At 44.5% G+C, this 17303-nt stretch overlaps 1 protein-coding gene across 4 annotated transcripts; it reads left to right on the top strand.

The window, feature by feature from the left end:
* The first annotated feature begins 3284 nt into the window (after window positions 1-3284).
* RAB19 (RAB19, member RAS oncogene family) lies at window positions 3285-16442 on the top strand. Of its 4 annotated transcripts, XM_073238346.1 has the most exons (5): window positions 3294-3735; window positions 4931-5106; window positions 5482-5705; window positions 7220-7403; window positions 15376-16442. In XM_073238346.1, exons 3-5 carry the CDS (start codon window positions 5505-5507, stop codon window positions 15642-15644), a joined length of 654 nt encoding a protein of 217 aa, XP_073094447.1. In that variant the 5' UTR covers window positions 3294-3735; window positions 4931-5106; window positions 5482-5504; the 3' UTR covers window positions 15645-16442. The 4 variants fall into 4 exon arrangements, with proteins under 4 accessions (XP_073094448.1, XP_073094447.1, XP_073094446.1 ...); XM_073238347.1 differs by lacking the exons at window positions 4931-5106; window positions 15376-16442 and adding an exon at window positions 9432-9627 and having other exon boundaries at window positions 3285-3735; XM_073238345.1 differs by lacking the exon at window positions 4931-5106 and having other exon boundaries at window positions 3294-3750.
* The last annotated feature ends 861 nt before the right edge of the window (window positions 16443-17303 follow it).

Here is a 17303-nt window from a genome sequence, read left to right as displayed (position 1 = left end):
CACACCTGATCATCTAAATTTGCTCTCTTACAGCACTAAACTATGTTTTCTACCTTTATCTTGCATCTACCTACCACTTCAGCATTTTATTTAAAATAATAATAATAATAATAATAATAATAATAAGGGAGAAATGTGGGATTCACATATAAATCAAGTATAAAAATCAAATGAGTATTCATATTTGACCTGATTGTTTATAGTTCATAATGTGTGATCAAAACTGAAAGTTTCTGTGATGACTGCCCTTGCACTGTTCACCATGTAAGAACTTATTCACTATGTAAGAACTTGTTCACCATGTAAGAACTTGTTCATTATGCTTCAGAAGATTGGAGACTGACGAGAATTAGGCTTGGGGTGGCTTAATGATTGTACATTGAGCATTGAGTCCCCTATACAGAATTTTGTTGTTAACAACCATTTGACCAATAAATATGAGAGATGCCCTCTCAAAAAAAAAAAATATATGATCTGGGAAGAAATACCTTATAGATATCTTTTTGTCAAAAAACCTTAATGGTGCTCTTTTCAGAAAAAGTAACGTGCTACAGAGAAGACAAGTCATGACTCCATAGCATCTTACTACGCCTGTAGTGAATAGAGGGGGTGAGGACTTGATAATATGGGTGAATGTTGAAACCACAGCATTCAAGGGAAACCATCATAAGATTGTGTATCAATGATACTTTAATTAAGAAAAGAAAAAATAACGTGCTAAGTGTGCTACTGACTTGCCATTGCTGCTAAAGCATGAGCTTTAATTAAATGCAGTTGCCCATGTGGGCAAGGCCATCAGTAGGCCAGTATCATTCATTGTTCTGCACCCCACTCCACCCACCCAAACAAATAAGTGAATGTTAAGATCGTGGCAGCCTCCAGCAAAAAGTCAAAGGCCTCAGACACCCAACTCTGAAGAATACTCTTCTGCCCTCCCAGGCTCTTTCAACTGTTGGGGAAATACAATTTAAAAAAAATCTTCCCCCAACCCAGAAACCTCTCCACGCAGGCAGTAGAGAAAGAAAGTAGTTTTACTGCTGAATAAGCCTTAAATGTGAATGTGATGCTCATTACAGGCAAGGTGCTAAAAGATTGCAAAGACACAATCTCTGCTTTACATAGCCAAGCAGATAGAACCCATTTCATGCATGTTCTCAAGATAAACGATCACTAGTCCTCAAAGGAGAAGGCTTGACAGGGACCTTTGGTCACACATCATTTGTCCTGACTTTATCATGGTAACTGGGAGACCACCTGTGTTGACTTCCCCAGAGGAAAAACAAACTTCTCATATCTTTAGGACAAGAGATAGTTTTGCAAATTGGAGCAAGGCGTCCACAGAAGTTAGACTCTTAGCTTCCCCAGGAACTGGAAGACTGGGACACTATCTCTCCAAATGTGTGTATTTCAAAAGATGGCTCTCAGGTCCTGGAGGAAATGGTCTTGGTGTGAGGTTATTTAGCCATTATAAAGATAGACCTATATTTGAAAAGGACACAGAAAGAAATTTTGAAAGAAAAAGGCAGTGGGAGTTGGGAGTTCTCCCTTATTTTCTCTCCTTATTTCGGCAGGGAGAATTAAGTCTCTTCTGCTCAATTTGTCTTTGTCTTTACACAACACAGTTGTAGTTTTGTTCCCAGTCATCTGAGGGTGTAGCTGGGCGAATGTGATGTCAGGGTGAGCAGAAATCAATCAGCCAATCATTCTGCTCTTATTTTAAAAATATGTTGTGGAATATTTTCAACCTTCAAAAAGTAATGAAGTTCTGATACATGCTATAACATGGATGAACCTTGATAACATTATTCTAAAGGCAATAAGCCAGACACAAAAGGACAAATATTGTGTTATTCCACTTATGTGAGGTACCTAGAGTCATCAAATTCATAGGGACAGAAAGTGGCATAATAGTTGCCAGGACCTGGGGTAAGGGGCAAATGAGAGTTATTGTTTGATGGGTATAGAGTTTCAGTTGGGGATGATGAAAAAGTTATGGAGATGGATTGTTGTGATGACAGTTGCACAAAAATGTGCATATATTTAATGTCATGGAATTAAATACATGCACACTTAAAAATGTTTAAAATGGTGAAATGTATGTACTGTGAACTGTATGTATATGTACCTACGTGTATATGTGTGTGTGCATATAAAATAAGTGTATCACCTGTGTCACCACCGCCCAGGTCAAGAATGCCTTCTTCCCCTGCACTTACAGTCATGCTGGTGGAGAGGGCCAGAATAGGGGGAGGCAGATTCTCTCTCTGTGACTTCCATAACTACCTGGACATTTTCCATTTGATTTCTACTTCTAGATGTTCTCCATGTATGGGTCTGAGTTAACCGACTTGTTTTTCCTTTCACAGAACCGTTACCAGAAGAAGAAAACATTTTGACAGCTAACCTCACCAACACTGACATCTAACAGATCTTATTTCCTGCCCCCTGCCCATCCTTTGTGGTGGGTCTTGACCTACATTTCATTTCCAGGTTGTAGTCAGATGACTGGCTCTTGAGGCGACAATGTGCAGCAGTATTTGGCAGGGTCTTTTGTTTTCCCACTCTTCCTGCCAGCATTATTGGTACCTTACCCCAAAAAGAGGTTCCTGAAAAGTGATGTGTGAATGGAATTCAGGCTGGGAAAAATCATAATGTAAAGGTTTTCTGAATGAATCATAGAAAGAAATGTTCTTGGATGGTGGATGAACTGTCCTCTATTTCAGTGTTTCTCAATTTTTTTTAGACCTCAACCCACAGGAAGAAAAACATTTTATATCGCCCCACTACATGCATGCATGGACACAACTGACCCAAACATTTCACAGAACAATACTTAACCTTGCTACACAAGATACATTCTGAAACTTTTTCCTAATCTCCTTCATAAAAATGCTGGTTACAACCCACTAAAACTGAGTTCAGGACTCATAAATGGGTCTCAGCCCACTGTTTTAAGATATTATAGCAATCTTAAAATTCCTGTCCCTAAAATATGAGAAGCAGTGACTCTTCCAGACACTGTAGGAGAAAAAATTAAGCCTCAGCTTTATGCTTCTACCACCAGAAATGTGGACTGAAAAACTCTAGGTTTCCTTAGACTTTGAATTTAACTTTCATTCTGTGGTAGATCGTTTGAGGGAAGAAAGAGATGAAAAAGTTTTCACCTCTTCCCATGCAAATTTAAAGCTGTTTTGGTTTTCTTAATCTTCATCTTTGGATCTCAGTGACGCCTCAGAAAGAGTTATTCACGTCCACAAAACAAGTAAATGACTCAAGACCCAGATTTGAATCTTCCTTTAGGTTGCTGTCGTCACAGCTGGGCAGCCCCCCCGCCCAGTCAAACAAGGGACATCAGCGAAAACTGGGGGGCAAAGGCTGCGTAAGCGGAGGTGAGCAGAAAGAAGGTGCAGGGCGACCCACTAGGCGCTGACTGAGCTCCCTGGCTCGTCTTGGCATTGGCCTTGCTAGGCGACAAATGAATGTGTCCCGGGAAGCTGGCTTTGCACGGCGCGCGCTGGCCAGCGCCTCACCTGCTTGTCCCCAGCCGGCAGCTCCCGCTGAGTTCCGGGGCGCTGGAAGGGTTCGCACCTTCCTTTCACTTTCTCAGGCCGCCCAACCTGACACCTGGGGACAGGACTACAGGTCCCACCACGCTTGCGAGGCAGGAGGAAGAAGGGGCACTGAGGGCCGAAAAGGAAAACAAGGAGAAGAAGAAAACCTTACCTGCTGGCAGAGGTGAGAGCAAGCCAGGTAAAGCAACAGGTGAAGGAGGAAGGTGAAGGCTACGGGATGCAGATGGAGGGTGTCCTGGGGGCGGGGGCGGGGGACACTGCTCGGCTCTCCTAGCAGGGTGTCCAGTAGGTTAAGGTAAAGGGGGGCTTTTGTGGGGACCCCAGGACTGTCGTGGGGGGAGGGGCGGGGGCGGGGGTGCAAAAGACACGGAAGCAAGAATGCAGCTCAAATTACAGTGATAAGACACCGGAAGTGGAATGGCTTCATTTGAAAAGTCAGAAGGGGGGGAAAAGTGGCCTGCCTCTTGTCTGCTAGATCATTTAGCCACAGGTGATTTCAAATGCCTTCTTCTTCATGGAATGCTCAGGGTTTTTACAAACGGATTGGGTATTTGTGTACATTTTAATTTGTGTGATGCTGTAGAATTTTCCTTTTCTAGGACTTCAGAGAAAACCAAAGAATAAAAGTGGGGGGGGGGATGGGGAAGGGTGTCATAAAGCAGGAGCAATTTGCAGCACATCAAATGTGATCGTCAAATGGCATAAGGTTTCATGTATTTGTATGAGACATTTGATGAGGGGGCCCAACACAATATCATGTGAAGAACAGTTAAAGGGCCCAGGGAGATTTGCCTCGAGGGGGTATGCTTGTTGCTTCCAGTATCTAATGGGCTGTGGGGTGGCATAGGAATCTGTCAGTCTGGCATAGCACAGGGTCAACAGACGGAAACCCCCGATTCAACCCTATGTAAAGTAGAGCTGTGCACACAAAATGGATTTTTTCAAGGAGTTAGTGCATTCCTACTGATCAAAAATATTGAAGCATAAGTAGATATTTAAGCATGATGTTAAAGCATAGATATTTTTGACCATAGATATTTAGAGATGCTAAAGTGGGAATAAAGTTGCAGGTGAATGACTGTGTTGATCAATGCTTCCCAAACCTGACTGGTCATCAGGATTACCTGAAGAGTATATGCCTGTGTGTGTACATGTTTTTAAATATATTTAGGAGATCTGGGATGGGCTCCAGGAATATTTATTTTTAGTAATCTTCCCTGATAATTCTGATATAATCAGTTAGTTTGGGAAATATTGTCATTAGAAGCATTAAGTTATTTTCCAGCCTATGGTAAAGCGTAACATAAATTTAAATCATAGTTTTCATTTTGAATATTCTCAAAATCCTAATTTCCCAGTCAAAAAAACTTAGGCATCAACGAGAAGGAACAGGCCACGGCACTCTTCCCTAAACTGACCTCTCCAGCACACCTTGTGGGGACTTGTTGCCGGTTGCCTGGACATTCAGTCTGCCAGAAGTTGGGAGTTTTCCTCCCCATGTGAAATAGAGATTGGATGCCAGCCAGAAAGGCAGGTAAAACACTCCTATGGGCATCCTCTCTGCTACCCTCCTGTTGTTGGACAACTGACAGAGCAAAGGCACCTGGCCTCAGTGACTAAGATTTCAGTCTGTGTGGTTACTGTAGTGTTGCTGTGTACTAGGCCCAGTGAGAATGGCACAGACTCTTCATTCTGAGGGCAGCCCCAAAGTAATGGCAACCCCCTAGGGCAGGTGTGGGCTTGTGGGGCAGTTCCCTCGCACCTGACCAGTGATTAGTGCCCTCCCTCGAGGACGTTGGTGCTGTGGAAGCTGTGACCTCCCTCTGTCTTGTCCTGTACTGGACTCAGAGTGCTAACACAGTGCCTGGTGCTTGCTAAAGAGACACTGAACTCCTTCTTTTCTTCTTAGGTCCATTCTAGGTGGCAAGAGCCATGCAGTTCTCCAGCTTAGCCAGGGCAGCAGATGAGAACTTTGACTATTTGTTCAAGATTATCCTCATCGGAGATTCCAATGTGGGCAAGACATGTGTGGTGCAGCATTTCAAATCCGGGGTCTACACAGAGACACAGCAAAACACGATTGGGGTGGACTTCACCGTGCGCTCCCTCGAGATCGATGGCAAGAAAGTGAAGGTCAGAGGTGCTGGGCGCTGGCTCTGCCTCTGGAGCCGGACTTAAAATACATAAACACATGCCTGAGGAATAAAGGATTTAAGTATAAAACATGAAATCATAAAAGTACCAGAAAAAAAACAACATCCTGGGGATATTTTTATCATTGTGCAATGGGGAAGTCAGGCTTTTAAGACAAGAACCCATAAAGGAAAATATTACTCAGTCATAACTGTCTAAAGGTCAAATTTGTATACTTTTGTATATGATGTTATAAAAAGGCCAAATTTCTACATACTCAAAAATACCATAAACAAAGACAAAAGATGAACGACAAACTGGAAAGAAATATTTGCAAATATGGGACTGAAAAAGGGCCAATTTCTCTAATGTGAAAAGAGCCCTGATCAGTATCTAAGAAAAAGACCAACAACGAAATATGAAAAGTAGGCAATTCACAGATTGGACAAAACTCCTGTTTCACAAATTTTACAAGAACTAGCTCATAAATTTATGTAAAGATGGAAAGCTGCCCATGCTCACTCATAGTGAAAGAAGTGCCAATTAAAATAACAGTGAGATACTCTCTTTTTACCCATTTGACTAGAAAAGATCAAAAAGTGTTAGTGAAAATGTAGAAAGTCGATCTTATTTGGGGTCCTGATGAAAAACAACAGTGAAAAGACATTTTAGAGACAATCAGGAAAATTTTAATATGGTCTGAGCATTAGATAAAACCAAGGAGTTACTGAAAAGTTTATTGGCAGTAATAATGGTATTATGGTTATGTAAGAAAAAGTCCATTTTTATAGGGATATATATTGATGTAAGTTGAGATGAAATGACATGAAGTCTGGGGTTCACTTTAATAAAATAGCACCTCAAAGAAATCAACAGAAAGAGCTAGATAAATTAACAGTGGCAAAATCTTGGTAATTATTGAATCTGGTTGACGGATATGTGAGTTCATGGTTCTATGCTCTCTAGTTTGGTGTATGTTCGTAAACTTTCTTTAAAAAAAAATACAGTTTATAAGTAGTGTGAGGTATGAAGAAACAGGTACCTTCAGACACTATTGAAGGGTATAAATTTGTTACCACTGATCGGAATGGTAATTTAGAGGGTATTATCATGAAGACACCCCTAAATATGAATAGCTGAGTGGTCCTTTCAAATCAAAACAGTTCAACAAATACTATCACCTTTGTGAATATCAATGCACAGGCTCAAAAGATAAACCCCAAAATCTAGACACAGAGATGATTGAGGTAAAAAGGCAAGAAAGCTCCACACCCCAGAACACTGGCTCCGCCTCTCCAAACAAACCATCCTTAGGTGGTGGCTCCCAGACCCAAATGTACATCCAAGTTGCCCTAGGAAGCAACTGAAAAACTAGATTCCTGTGCCCCACCCCAGGCCTATTCACCCTGGATACCTAGAAGTGAGACGCAGGGATCTGTTTTTCAGGTGACAGGTGAGCAAGTTCCTGTCAGGCTTGGGAACCCCTCATGCAGACCCCTCTCTGCCTCCTCCAGATGCAGGTGTGGGACACCGCAGGCCAGGAGCGATTCCGGACCATCACCCAGAGCTACTATCGCAGTGCCCACGCAGCCATCATCGCCTATGACCTCACCCGGCAGTCCACGTTTGAGTCTATTCCCCACTGGATTCACGAAATAGAAAAATATGGAGCAGCAAACTTGGTCATTATGCTAATCGGTATGCCATTTTTAAAGAGTTTTGCTTTTCTTTGTTGGCCCCCTTTGCTGATACTCAGCTTTTTCTGTGTTTCCAATGGCCCTGGAACCTGAAATTATAGAAGTGCAAGTGGTAGACAGAACTCAGAAAGTGTCTGACCCCAAAATTCCCATCAGATTCACTTGAGAATAAGAGTGAGATGGTGTGAACTTGCTAAGAATACAGATTCCAAAGTCCCATCCTAGAGTTTCTCATTCCAAAGACCTGGGATTGGGGTCTAGACACCTGGAATGGGGACAGACATCTAGATGGAGGGTGATTCGATGCACACATTTGTGTAGATCAGAAAGGAGGTACTCTGTAGTCTGAGGTTCAGGGTCAGATGCCTGAATTCCCAGAGGGAGCTCCTCAGATGACTATGACTGGCTACCCTCGAATTACTTTTTACACCCAGTAACATAGACAGCAAATCTTAACAAACCAACATCAAATTAACAGCAACTTCAACCCCACAAAGGAAACTCACAGCTTGAAACGAGGCGCCCTATTGTGATTCAGAAAAGTGTGATGGGTCTGTCACTTCTCTACAGTATTAGCTTTGTGAGCAGAGCCGCCTTTCCTCCCTGCCAAGTACAGGACCATTTACCAAGTGGCTGCTTAACTCTGGCAAAGTTGGTTTAGGCCCTTGCTACTCAAAGCATTGTCCAAGGACCAGCAGCGTCAGTTGGGGTTTGTTAAAAGTGCAAGATCTCTGGCCCCATCCTAGACCAACTACATTTAAATCATCATTTGATTTTAACAGGATCCTAAAGAGATCCGTATGCAAAGTAAAGTTTGCAGAGTGCAGATCTAAAGGACTATCTGTGAGACTGAGAAAAAGCAAAATGTACCATGTTTAATGGCTTATTCATCCAGTGATAAGCATATCCCAGCTCCCTGGCATCTCACCCTCTGAGCCTTAGTTTCCTCATCTATATGATGCAATTAATACTTAATGGAGTTGTAAAAATTTAATTTGATAATGTATATAAATCTCAGCAGTGCTTGGCACATAGTGAATGCTTAATAAAGGGTAGGATTTGTTTCTAGAAAGCTCATTTGAGGGACTAACTCATTTATGTTTCTCAAATGACTCGGGGCTTATGGTGAGGGTACAAGTCCTGGAACCTAGGAAAAGCCAGCGATCAAGCCCCAGCCAGAGCAGGAACAGTAGTGCAGCCAGGCCACAGCCAACAAGCAAGACCCTGGGCTGTCAGTGCCGGGCTCCCTGAACCAGTCTTCTGCGCCCTCTCCTGAATATGTTTCCTCTTGGAGAGCTGCTTCTCAATGCCAGATAACCTGTGCCTGCCTGTCTCTCCCCCTCCCACTCCCACATGAGTCTCTCAAAGCATCACCTGGCCTTCACCTCTCACAACCTCCCTCATTCTCTCAGCATCGGCAGACTCACATTTCTCAGAAAGGGAATCCCACAACCCCATTCCTTCTTTTCAGGCAAAGCCTGGTACAGGCACGTGGCCAGCATAAGGACAGGCAGGCCTGGGGCAAGGTGTGCACCCTGGACCAAGCATCTGGGCCCTGATGGAGGACGTAGCCACAGGATGGGAAGCCTGGCTATGGACGGGCTGTAAAAGAGACAATTGGCACATCTAGTCCATTTATTATCCACTGTGATTCCAGAAGGGACTTGTTATTTCAGAACCATCTTTATCCAAAGTATGTTGTTTTGATTCGTAGTCTAGCGCCCATCTTACACAGACTTGGAGAGAATGCTGCTTCGGAGCTCAATCTGCTTCTCTGAAGAATCAGTCATTCAGTGACTATAATGGGGCATGTGGTGGGGACTTGATAAAAGGGGGAATGTAGGGACCACAATGTTGTTCACATGAAACCTCAGCATAAGATTGTATATCAATGATACCTTGATAAAAACAAATAAAAATCAGAGTCATTGTGGGAGCCTGGACAGGACCTGCCCCTCTTCCTCTGTGCCAGATCGAAAGCCCAGACCCCACAGTCTGCTGCCAGATGTAACCCCTTGGTTTTTTTCAGAGGGGCTGTGTGTTGCCCCACATGGAAGAAACCAGAAACAAGAGCACGAGGCTGGGCGGTGCTTCCACACAGAGGGCAGCTTGTCTCTTTTGGGAAAAGCAAGATGCCTCCCTTCTCCTTTGGTTTCTCACCTAAGGTCCCCTTTGGGACCTGAAACTTTTGTGATTTGACTCCTGATAGAAAGGACAGTTCTAATGGCAGAATTCAAAGTTATAAAAATAAACACTCACACTCACCTTGAAAAAAAAAGCCATATTTTTTCCTCAACAACTTGGGGAAGCCCCAAAGGAGGAAGCTCACCAAGGTGTCCAACGCCCTTCACAACAGCTGTTTCCTGATGAGCAGGGCCCCGCCCCTGAGGTCTGAGGAGCAGGGCAGGTGCTAGGAGGATGCTGATAACAGGGGACAGTCACTAAACAGTAGGTTCCAGGCATTTTTCTGAGTCCTCTCCTGGGTCCCCTTATGGAATCCTTTAGTACAGAAGCAAAGACTCCTATCCCATTTCCCAGGCGTCTGGAGGTTAAGTGTCCTTCCCAGGAAGTCAGCTGTCTTGCCAATGGGTTTCAGCCCCTGGCAAGTTCGCTATGGATTCAGTGGACCGAAGAAATGACAGTAGAAGGTTTCTTTGGGGCGAAAGGGTTTATTAGCCTGCTTGTTCTCCCGGCAGTAGGTGAAGCACTAGCGTCTCCGCCTCCGCCCAGAGCACTGGGCGAGCTCTCTGTATGGCGCAGTAGCTTATTGCCTACACGTGTGGAAGCGGCAGCCCAGCAACAGGCCAGTTACACCGTCAGGTGGTTTAAGCTCAGTGAGGATCCTGGCCATAGGAACCCCAACTTCCCCACCCCAGCCTTGCTGCCTACTGACAGGTGAGGCAGGACCTGAACTCAGCCACTGGTTCCCAGAGCCCCTAGTGGGATCAGTTCCTTTCCGACTACTTTCCAAGAGCTGGTTAGACAGTCAGTTACCCAGGGACCCTGAAGCTCTGGTTTAGGCAGCGTCTACTTCTACTCGAGTGCTTGGACTGTGGAGTCAGACAGATTTGGGTTCAAATCTCCCTCTCTGTCCTTTTTGATTGAAATTGGGCACATTCCTCTCTCTGAATTTCTACCTCTTCAGCTCTAAAATCACTACCTGCTTCAGAGGTATTGTTGAGTTGAAAGGGTTAAATAAGATACCATATGTAAGGCACTTAGTACAGTGCTAAGGCCTCAGTCAAGGGAAGACGCTAGTTCCTGGGAGAGAAAGAGGGGCTTGCCTGCTGTGTAGAGGGGCTCAGAGCACAGGGTGAAGGACATCTGTGACCTCACCGATGGCACTCCCAGAGAAGGGATGCACAGGTGTGATGAGCTTGCGCCTCACTGAGGCAAATGAAGGGCTCCAGTCACACTGGAGGTTTCCTCAGGAAGGCGGCTGCATCTCTTTCCCATTGAAGTCTCAGGCTTCCCAGGAAACACTGAAGCAGCTCTTCCTCAGGGCCTTGAAGCCCTCGGCGTGAAGCCGCCCCGCCTCCAGGGTCCCTGCCCCCTGAGCTGTCTTTGGAAGGCAGCACCCTTCCTGCCAGGCCGGCCTCCCTCGCTGGTTTTCCCCAGCAGACGCCAGCCTTAACTACCAATCACTTTGCCGCAGAAACAGGTGGGGCAGAGGAGGGTCACAAGCACCACGGTGGGGCGAGATTTCTAGGAATCTCTCACAGTTTTGTGGTATTTGCACACTAATCTGTCTTTCATAACAACTGTCTCTGCCTCACTTCTTAATTGGTTCTAGAAATGCTCCCCAAGATGATCTGGATGCATCCACGGTGTCCCAGTTCACGGATGTCCAGTTCTGAGGGCTGATGCAGTGGGTCTTCCTGTTTTCTCTCAGTGGCCTCCTCCCCTTACTCTAGAAAAGTCAAACGTGCTGTTCCCACACGAAGTGTCCCTGCCCCTTTCACTACATCCTCCATTCTGTCTCCACATTTCTTACACTGTGTCTCTCTCTCGCATGGATTTGCCCCCTCCCCTTCAACCCCTTCACCGCACACATGTCAAAGAGCTGACTGTTCTTTGATTTGCACCATTCCTCACCCCCTGCTGTCCTGGGAAGCCCAGCAACTCTGTAATGTCCCTCTGTTCAAAACCCTCCGTGCTCTCCCACTGCCCTCAAGATAATGCACAAATTCCTGACCACAACTGGCAAGCACCCTGCTGGCCCCCTGGAGCTGGCTGGCTTCTTTTTCTCATCCCCTGGGTAGTGTCTGACCTCCTAACTCTATGCTCTCCATCAGAGTAAGGGCTCAGGAGGCAACTCCCTTCTGCCGGTTATAGTGGATGCTCCACCTTGTAACTTTCTTCAGCATCTGCTCTTTGTTCCCTTCTCGTCTCAGGCAAACCTTGCACTGAAACTCCTGTTACATTTACAGGTTCACAGTCTCTCAGCAAAAACTCTTAGTGCCTAGGATTTCAGAGTTCAGAATCTTCCCGATCTTAGGTCATTCTACATGTTAGATCTCAGTGCCTGCCATGTGACATGACACCCTCAGCAGGGCCTGGGCCAACACCCCATGGTCAAATGCATTAACATTCATGCAATGAAATGTATGACTAGTCATACAAAGCAGGCTGAGAAAAATTTCAAATGGCCAGTTTAGGGCAGATTTTACTATCTGATGAATTAAAAATCTGATGGGTTTCAGTGGTTTTTGGATTTGGGAAACACAGATAAGGGATTGGTCACCTGTACTACTAAGAAAGTGTACCATTCACCTGGTCCTCAGCATATATTATTTTGTGGCCTGACTTGGATCGGTCACTTCTGTACAGCTATTTAATTGTCCACATGTTCCTTTTCCCTCTCTTGGGGCCCATGTCTCTGGGGGCCCAGTGCACACAGCACTTAGCAAGCAAGGACTCAGTTTGCAAGCAGCAAGCACCCACTTTCAGTCCCTTCTGCCAGGCGTCCTGGCTCATCCTGAGGTGTGTGGTCACCAGCTTTTGGGAGGTGAAGCAACTAGACAGTCAGTGCTGTTAACCGGCTGTGGCAATGGGGCAGGTAGGAGGGGCAGGTCGTAAAAGTCAGAACCAGTGTAATCCAGCCCAAAATCTGCAGATCAGAGTAAGGGATACAAGGGGCAGGTCAGACTGCTCCTCAGAGACTCCAACTCCTACAACATCTCTTCCCCACCTAAGGGCTCTTGTACCTTTCTTCTAGAAGCAGAGCTGGGCCTTGAGCTTAAAGCTCCCTCGCTATAAAAATGCGTACAGTTCTCTTGAAGGTATGTACCTGAATTCGTTCCCTCGGCTGCTGTAAAAGTTACCATAAACCGATGGCTTTGAAACAGCCGAAATTTGTTCTCTCTCCATTCTAGAGACTAGAAATCTGAACTTAGTACCACTGGGCTGAAATCAAGGTGTCAGCAGTGCCACGCTCATCCAGAGGCTCTGGGGGAGAAGCTGTTCCTTGCCTCTTCCAGCTTCTGGTGGTCGGCAGCATCCTTTAGCTGGTGGCTGCATCTCTCCAGGGCCTGCCTCCCTCTTCACATCACCTCCTCTGCTTGGGTGGTCTCCCTCTACCCCTTATAAGGATACATGTGGGTGCATTGGGGCCTACCCAGCTAATCCAGGATTAACTCCCCATCTCAGGATTCTTCACTTAATTACATCTGCAAAGACCCTTTTTCCAAATAAGGTCATGTTTACAGTTTCCAGAGGTTAGAACCTGGTTTACTGGGGGGTCACTGATCAGCCTACCACAGTACAGAAAGCAGTGATGTCCACTGAAAAGAATCTTGGAATAACCTTATTTGGGGATAATTATGATCTAAATCAAGCTTTGTCAATGAGCAAGTTGGTGACTGTGACACTGGGAAAGCATTCTTTTCAATCCTCTTTATTGGAACATATTAACACATATAAAGAAAAACACACAAAGATTTATTGCCAAGGGAATGCTTGTGTAAACTCCGCCAGGGTCAAGAAAGGGAATCTTGCCAGCACCCTCCCTCAAGCCCCCTGCAGGCCCCTCTCGGTACTCCCTCTCCTCCCTCCACGGGAAGAACTATGGGACCTTTACAGTAATCACCCCCTTGCTTTTCTCAGTCATTTTACTACCTAAGCCCACATGCTAGATCCTGAAGTTTTATTTTGCTACTGTTTTTGAATATTAGATAAAAGGAATCATACAGAATGTCCTTTCTTGTCTAAACTTCTTTCCTTCAACATTGTTTATAAATTTGATCCACACTGTTGCATGTTGGTGTAATTTATTCTTTTGCATTATTTGTAGAGTATTTCCTTGCATGAATATGCTGCAAAGTAGCTCTTTCTGTTGGTGACAGACATTTGAGTTGTCAATCAGAAAAATCAGGAATGTTCTGAACATTCTTGTATGTTTATTGACATACACGGGTACTTGTTTCTGGCGGCTATGTACTTTGGAGCAGAACTGCAGCATCTTGCAACTCTTGATGATCTTGTTACCGGCAGACACCAGAACAGGGGCCTTGGTCCTCATCTTCACAGAGTAAAAGGATTTTACTCTGAGACTTAGGACTCTGCAAGCAAGCAGTGCACTTTATTAGAAACACCCTGATAGACCAAGGTGGGCTGCTCAAGAGAGTCAACCCTGAGAAAAATCAGGGTAGCTCCCATTATGGGGAATGAAAATGTTATTAGGTCACCTAGCATAAGTAGGGAGGGAGGGCTTCAGTTAGCATATGTGCAGTTGGATTACATACATACATATATCACCTGGGGTGGGGGGTAAATTTAGTATTATAATGATGAAGAGGCAACTGTTGGACACCAAATTTTCCTTATGTGCATGTCATAAGTTGTTTGTGTTTTGGTCCATTGATTGTCCAAGAGGTCTCTAAACTTAGGACATGGCAGCTATTAAAACTTGTTAAAACAATTGGTTGACATGAAAAACAAGACCTATTGGAACCTTACAGAGCCAATGGTCCAAGTCACAGGCTCTTTGTCCGGACTTAGGAATGTGGGGAAAGACTGGTCTCTCCTTTTTTCCTCTGCCTATCTCAGTCTCAAACCACTGGCCAACGTGGTTGTTGGCCTGTGTACTCCCGCCAGCAGGGTAGGCGAGCTCTACGTTTCCGTATCCTCTCCCACGCTTGATTATCAGTCTTTTTAATTATATCCATCCTGATAAACATATTATGTTATCACTGGTGGTTTTAATTCTCATTTCTCTATGTATGAATGAGGTTAAATGCCTTTTCATACATTTGCTGTATTTGAATATTCTCTTTTGTAAAAAGCTTTCAATTTTCCCACCCATTTTTTCTACTTGCTATTTGTCTTTTTCTTATTGATTCCTAGGAGTAGCTTATGTTTTCTGGAAATGAGTCTATGTCAGTTCCAAGCCTCCAGGACCTCACTGAGCTGTATGTTTAAAGTCTGTGCATTTTATTGAATGTGAATTGTAGCTAGAACCTTCATTATTCATTCTGCACTATCAGTCCAGCAAATCCTGATCACAGTCTCCTCGCTAGGCCGGGCCCCACCTCATAGAATCCAGCACTTCATAGTCTGGGGAAAAAGAACAAAAAGAAGAACAAGACTTGAAAGAAGGAGAGAGAAGCCTAGGAGAGTCATTCTGGCACATTCTTTACCTTGTCAGACTCAGAAGGAATGACAGTCCTTCCTAAGAACACAGGGGCTCCACTTGTCGCAACCAATAAGCACCCCCCTTACTCCCAGCCCCCCGCCATCCCTCACAATCCTGAAAGATCTTACAGAACAGTGAATTAAGAGGCTCCAATTCCATTCATTAGTGGTTTCATTTTCAGTAAAATTGCCCTCGATCACAATTTGTGAATGAATACATATGTGCATATTGCTGAACTAAAATGTTCTTTTCAGGGTTCACTTAAAAAAAAAAACTACATTTAAAAAAAAAAGCTACATTAAGTTACTCAGCAGAATACTCGCTTCTGTCTCACTCCCAGGGAACAAATGTGACATGTGGGAAAAGCGGCATGTTCTGTTTGAGGATGCTTGCACACTGGCTGAGAAGTACGGCCTCCTTGCTGTTTTGGAGACATCTGCCAAGGAGTCCAAGAACATAGACGAAGTCTTTGTGCTGATGGCCAGGGAGCTGATCGCCCGCAACAGCCTGCACTTGTGTGGGGAGAACGCCCTGAACAACCTCCCCCTGGATTCCAGTCCAGTTCTTATGGCTCAGGTTCCAAGTGAAAAGACCCAGTGCACATGTTAAATATGTTCATGAGGCCAGTTGCACCCCCCAGAGGCCATCTCTGAAACCAGAGGTATCTGCTGAGAAGCATCTCAGACCACAGCATAGACTAGCTGCTAGTCCTGAATCTTCCCCACCTCCGTTCACCCCAGCAGCCGTACTGCTGACTCTGAGGAAGGGGGCACCACTTGTGTTATGGGTCTTTCCTGGGACTTAAGGCTCGGGGGTAGTAGGACAAGGTTTGCTCTTTTTCATCTTTCCCTTTTCTGTCTCCTCAGCCCTTCAACTGTTTTCTACTGTATTTGACTTCTTGCTTGAAGAAGATGGTAGTGAAGGAAAGAGGAGGAATATCAAGACAGGGGAAAGGATGTTTGGAACATTCTGGAGCAGTTAAAAACAGCTCAGGCATGGGAGGATGGGAAAAGCCTGCAATGAGAAACCAGAATGCTGCTAATGTTTGCTTCCTGACATTCACACCTTGGGTCTTTCATTTGGGAGCAAAGCCTTTTGACATAAAGACCATAAATACTATCTTGCCAAATGGTCAGGAGCCATGTGATAGAGAGAGAATTACATTTCACTTTATCCTACTTGGGCTCCTATCCTACTTGGGCTCCTTTGAACACCCTCCTAGGATGCAGGAGACACATATAATCTCTTTCTAAAAACACCAAATTAGCTGTAGGATCAGAAGTCTTTCTGAATTGAAATGAAATTGGCTCATATATGACCATCAAACCAATACTGACCTCACCTTGTGACCCTGGGCATGCCCTGTACCCTGCAGAACTTGTAAGTAATAAACCTTGTTTTCTCAAAGTTCCCTGAAGGTTGTTGCTGATGTGTGCCTTGCAATCATAGTAAGAACCACAAGGGCTGCTCCAGCCACAGCCTTGGCTCCCAAAGGGGTAATGTCTGTGGGAGCTCAGCTCGGACCCAGGCTAGTGCTGCCGGGCATTTCTAGCCAATAGCATCACTCTGGATAGGCTGAGACCAGCACAAAACAAATAGCCACTAGCCACAGATGGCTACTGAGTGCTTGAAATATGCTTAATTTGAATTTGAGATGAGCTCAGCACAAAAATAGTAATGTAACTTAGTAATAATTCTTATATTGATTATATGTTGAAGGGATATTTTAGATAGACTAGGTTAAATAGGTTAAATAAATATATTATTATTTCGCCTGTTTCTTTTTAGTTTTATAATGTGGCTACTAGAAAGCTTTAAATTACTCATGTGGCTTATAGCAGGTATCTATTGGACAGTACAACAGAGCAATACTTCTGAAAGTGCAGTTCACCAACCACAGGCATGAGGGTGGCCAGGAATGCTTGTTACAGACTCCTGACACCCGGAACTGACGTACTACATCAGAACCTTTTCAGAAATCCACACTTCACCCAAACTTGCCAGGTGATTCTTCCCCACACTGAAACTTGAGAACTACTGCTACTGAGGACTTGAGAACTACATCCAGAGGTAGGTGAGGACAGGAGTAAGATCTGAGAATTAATTACACTTTAATTCCTTTCAATATATCTTTGTCATTGAAATGAAAAACCTACCTTTTGGAAACATGAGAGAAATCTAGTTATTTGCCAGAGAGAGTAAGTGCATAAATGAAAATGGTTAACCTTTTTCACATACATATTATTGTTCTAAAGAAAGGTTTATGCA

Source organism: Manis javanica, chromosome 6, assembly GCF_040802235.1.
Source record: "Manis javanica isolate MJ-LG chromosome 6, MJ_LKY, whole genome shotgun sequence".
Classification (NCBI taxonomy): Eukaryota; Metazoa; Chordata; class Mammalia; order Pholidota; family Manidae; genus Manis; species Manis javanica.
This window is presented reverse-complemented; position numbering and strand designations above follow the sequence as displayed.

Bases quoted from the DNA above. Each gene is read 5' to 3' on its own strand.
- RAB19 (XM_073238346.1), top strand. From the start codon at position 5,505: ATGCAGTTCTCCAGCTTAGCCAGGGCAGCAGATGAGAACTTTGACTAT. The intron at 5,706-7,219 runs GTCAGAGGTGCT...TGCCTCCTCCAG, and splicing joins TCGATGGCAAGAAAGTGAAG to ATGCAGGTGTGGGACACCGC. The intron at 7,404-15,375 runs GTATGCCATTTT...TCTCACTCCCAG, and splicing joins CTTGGTCATTATGCTAATCG to GGAACAAATGTGACATGTGG.